Source organism: Camellia sinensis, chromosome 2 (assembly GCF_055761805.1).
Source record: "Camellia sinensis isolate YWXY chromosome 2, ASM5576180v1, whole genome shotgun sequence".
NCBI lineage: Eukaryota > Viridiplantae > Streptophyta > Magnoliopsida > Ericales > Theaceae > Camellia > Camellia sinensis.
The window spans coordinates 112691788-112696303 of NC_138962.1; the positions used below are offsets into that span (position 1 = coordinate 112691788).

A 4516-nucleotide genomic window follows, 5' to 3' on the forward strand; every position below is an offset into this window, starting at 1 on the left:
TGTAATTTATATAATAAATAGGGTCAGTAATGATATCATAAGACAAGTTGGTACACTAGTGTATACACTAATTGGTACATGTAGCACCCCCATTAAAAAAAAAGTTAAATCTGATTAAATGAGACAAATATACAATATACAATTTTATTATTAAAATATGAAGTGATGTGATATTTAACAATAATTAATATGATATTTCTATTATTAATCCAATAATTTAAGTTACATTTCTTTTTATTTCAATTCATAACTAAAAATATAATATGAATATAACACACATGGATTTCTAGTTTTTAATAATAAGAAGGTTTCAAAATATTTTCAAACTTTCATCATTTTCTTTTAATTTTTTTTAACCTAATTTGATTTTAAATTTGAATAGAATTTTTTATTTTATATGAATTACTTTAATTTTTTCATTAATTTTTTTTATCAATTTTTACCCCATTCAACAATGTCTTTCTCGTATGCTCTGTTCATTAAGATATTCAGACCTTAAGCCACTATATTGAATAGAAAAGGAGAAAAAGAATCACCTTGTTTGAGACCTTTCTGTGGAGAAAACTCCTCCGTTGGTGAGCCATTCACAAAGACAGACAGCCTTGTTGTAGAAATACATTCCCGCATCCAGGATATCCACTTAGATCCAAAACCGAAATTAGATAACATAGAGAATAGAAATTCCCAATTGATCAAGGATATCCATATGATCAACAATTTTTTGATGAAAATGAGTTAGTGTTATCTGAATTAAAATCTTAAAATAATCTAATATGATTATGACAAAAATGTAAAACTTCTTGTGTTTTGTTTTTGAAAAAGCCAAAAGGAAATTTATTGAAGATTATCAAGCAAAGAGACATTGATTATCAACAAAAGCAGGAGCCCAGCAAAGCTCACAAAAAACCAAACAGGGCAATAAGGTTGGAAAGTTATCAACCAAGCAGCCCACTAGACAGAAGCATCCCACCTGCACAGAGACTCAGAGACAGCAACTGACAAAACCCCAAGCAAATTGCAAGTCTGTTTAAATGGCCCTCCAACGTTGGATCATCAACACAGAACAGAGCAGTCCCAGAGCAAATTGTAGGTCTGTTTTAATCAGCACATAACAGCAGGTTCAACTCCAATGCACCAAGGCAGGAATAACCCAGCAGGAGCATCTCCATTGCAGCAGCCTCAAGACAACTCCAACCCAGTGTCAGCTGCCCAAGGCAGATCTGCTCCCCAGACTCAATCTTATTTGCCTCAGGTTGGTTAAGAAATCTTGAACAGAGAAATGACAGTCCTTGAATCTGTGTTTGACCCACAGTGCAACTCTTATTTTGATCAACTCACACAGGTCCACGAATTGAGGCGAAGCAGATTTGAAGATGCACTCATTCCTAAGCTTCCACAGGGACCATATGACAGCTAAGGGAATGACCTTCCATATCCATTTTTCTTTCCTGTTCAAAGACACACCAGCCCACCAGTGAAGTATACCTTCTACTAAACCTGGAATAGCCCCCTTCAACTCCCACCAGTCCATCATATCAGCCCAAACCTTCCAAGCAAAGTAGCAATGCAGCAGGAGATGAGTAGAAGATTCAGGCTCAGAATTACAAAAAACACATGCAGCAGGAGCATTGGCTTGTATCACTCCAATTTTCTGAAGAAAATCAGCTGACTTGATTCTGTTTCTCCATGCTAACCAACAGAAGAATTGAACCTTAGGAGGGGCAAAAGAGTTCCAAACAAACTTGCAAGAAATGAGAGAGGGACTAAGGGAGTCAATTTCATTATTATAAGCAGAGGAGACAGAAAATGACCCAGATCCTTCAGCTAACCAGACTAATTTGTCCTCTAGAACAGAACATGGAGCAGATGCAGAAGCCAGGAGCAAATTAAGCCTACTAACTTCCCTCTCTTCCCACTCATATAACCTTCTTCTGAATTGAAAATTCCAAGCCCCTGAATGTACCCTCCTGTCATATATTGATCTCAAGGTTTCTTCCTTGTTCACAACCAGTCTGTGAAGAGTTGGAAATTCATCTTTCAAGCTAGAATTGTTGCACCATATATCCTTCCAGAAGAATGTTCTATTTCCATCCCCTACCTTGATATGAACGTTATTGAGGTAAAATACCATCAGGCTATTTCTCCTCTCTGGTATAGATATGATACCTTTCCAAACACAAGAGAGCCTGCTGCTAGGGAAGGAAAAGGGGCTCCAGCTGTTTACATCCAAATTATACTTGCTGCAGATTATTTTTCTCCATAGGGCATCTTTCTCGGAGCCAAATCTCCACCACCATTTTAGTAGCATACAATCATTAACCAACCTAACTCGTCTGACACCTAAACCCCCCCTGTTTCACATTCTTTGTTATATCATCCCACTTAACCAAGTGAATTGGTTTCCTTGATTCTGACCCTCCCCAAAGAAAATTAGCCTGCAGCTTGTCAAATTCTCTAGCTATCCCTACAGGCATTTTAAATAGGGATAGGTAAAACAAAGGCAGCGAAGAGGACACAGATTTTAGCAGAGTGAGCCTCCCTGAGGATGATAGCAGCTTCCTTTTCCAACCTGCAAGTCTGCTTCTGACTTTATCAAGGACAGGCTTCCAAGTAGACTTCTTATTTGGGTTAGCTCCCAAAGGCAGCCCCAAGTACTTCAAAGGGAGAGTCTTGGGTTGACAATGTAATCTTGCTGCAAATACCGATAAAGATTCCTCAGGGACATTAACCCCACACACCAGACTCTTATGGTAATTTATTCTCAGCCCAGAGATCACTTCAAAACACCTCAAGACCCTCTTAATATTGCACACCTCCATTTCCTCAGCTTCGCACAACAAAATAGAATCATCAGCAAATTGTAGATGTGTTAACAACACTTCGCTAGACCCCACCTTCACCCCCTTAATCAGACCATGCTGCTGAGCTCTAGACATAAGTAAATTGAGACCCTCAGCAGCTATGTTGAACAAGAATGGAGATAGGGGGTCACCTTGCCTGAGACCCTTTTGAGGGGAAAACTCCTCTGTTGGTGACCCATTGACTAACACAGAGAGTTTGGCAGTGGAGATACATTCTTTAATCCAACTAATCCATTTCGCTCCAAACCCGAAATTCAAGAGCATAGATGATAGGTAACACCAATTAACAGAGTCAAAGGCCTTCTCAAAATCCAGCTTGATAATCACACCCCTCTTTTTGGATTTTCTCCAACCATCCACTATTTCATTGGCAATTAAAATACCATCCAAGATGTTTCTGCCACCAATGAAAGCCGATTGAGCAGTACTAATGATGTGAGGGAGCACTCCTTTTAGTCTGCTTGCCAGGACTTTTGCTAAGACTTTATATACCGAACCAACAAGGCTTATAGGTCTATAATCACCAAGCCCAACAGGATTATCAACCTTAGGAATTAGAGAGATAAAGGAGCTATTAAGCCCCAAGACCAACCTACCATTCCTATGGAAGTCCTTGAAAAACTGCAACAAGTCAGATTTCAATAATTTCCAAAATTTATGGAAGAAAGACAAGTTAAAACCATCTGGCCCAGGGGCCTTATTGCCATCACAGCCCTTCACAGCAGCTTTGATTTCTTCCTCTGAAAAGGCAACTTCCAAACTGTCAAAACCAGGACAGTCAAGAATTGATTTAAACTGACCACCAAGCTTGGGTCTACTTCTCCAGTCCTCTTTGAATTGATTTCTGAAGTGGTCAAAAGCCGCTAGCCTAACCTGAGCAGGGTCTTCATACAGCACATTCTCCACAGAAATTGAAGAGATCTCATTTCTACTCTGTCTACTCTTGGTTACCACATGAAAAAATCTAGTATTTCTATCCCCTTTCAAATTCCAAGGGAGCCTTGATTTTTGCAACCACGACCACTCGACCATTCTGCTTAGTCTCCATACTTGATCTCTGATGACGCTGCTTCTATGTTTCTCTGAATTGTCCAGGTCTCTAGACTCCGCAGATAAATCTAAATGATGCAATTCCTCCTCTGCTTTCTTTAGCTGCTCATTTACACACCCAAATACCTCTTTATGCCATTTCTTCAATTCTACCTTCAATAATTTCAGTTTCTTTTGAAGTACAAACCCAGCCCATCCTAGAACTTCAGTCTCTTTCCAAACCTTCTCCACAAAAGCTGGAAAGCTTGGATGAAGGCTCCAAGCATTAATTACTCTAAACGGTTTCGGGCCCCAGTCTCGATCATCTTCCATCAGTAACAAAGGACAGTGATCAGAGATGAGCCTTGGGAGACCCCACAATTTTAAATTGAACACCTCCAGCCATTGAGGATCAACTAACACCCTGTCTATTCTACTCCACTTTTCACCAGCTAATGAGTTACACCAAGTATATTTTCTGCCAAGTAAAGGCATATCCTGCACTTCACATTTGTCAATAAAGTCAATGAACTCTCTCATCCCTTTATCTCTTCTAATGCATCCTTTTCTTTCACCAATGCTTTTAATTTCATTAAAGTCACCACACAAACACCAGGGGTTGGGAA

At 39.3% G+C, this 4516-nt stretch overlaps 1 protein-coding gene across 1 annotated transcript; it reads right to left on the minus strand.

Moving 5' to 3' along the window:
- Positions 1–935: 935 nt before the first annotated feature.
- Positions 936–2131, minus strand: LOC145818533 (uncharacterized). The gene is made up of 2 exons (XM_082912911.1): positions 1339–2131; positions 936–970 (listed from the first exon to the last, which is right to left on the minus strand). Exons 1-2 carry the CDS (start codon positions 2129–2131, stop codon positions 936–938), a joined length of 828 nt encoding a protein of 275 aa, XP_082769037.1.
- Between the last annotated feature and the right edge of the window lie 2385 nt (positions 2132–4516).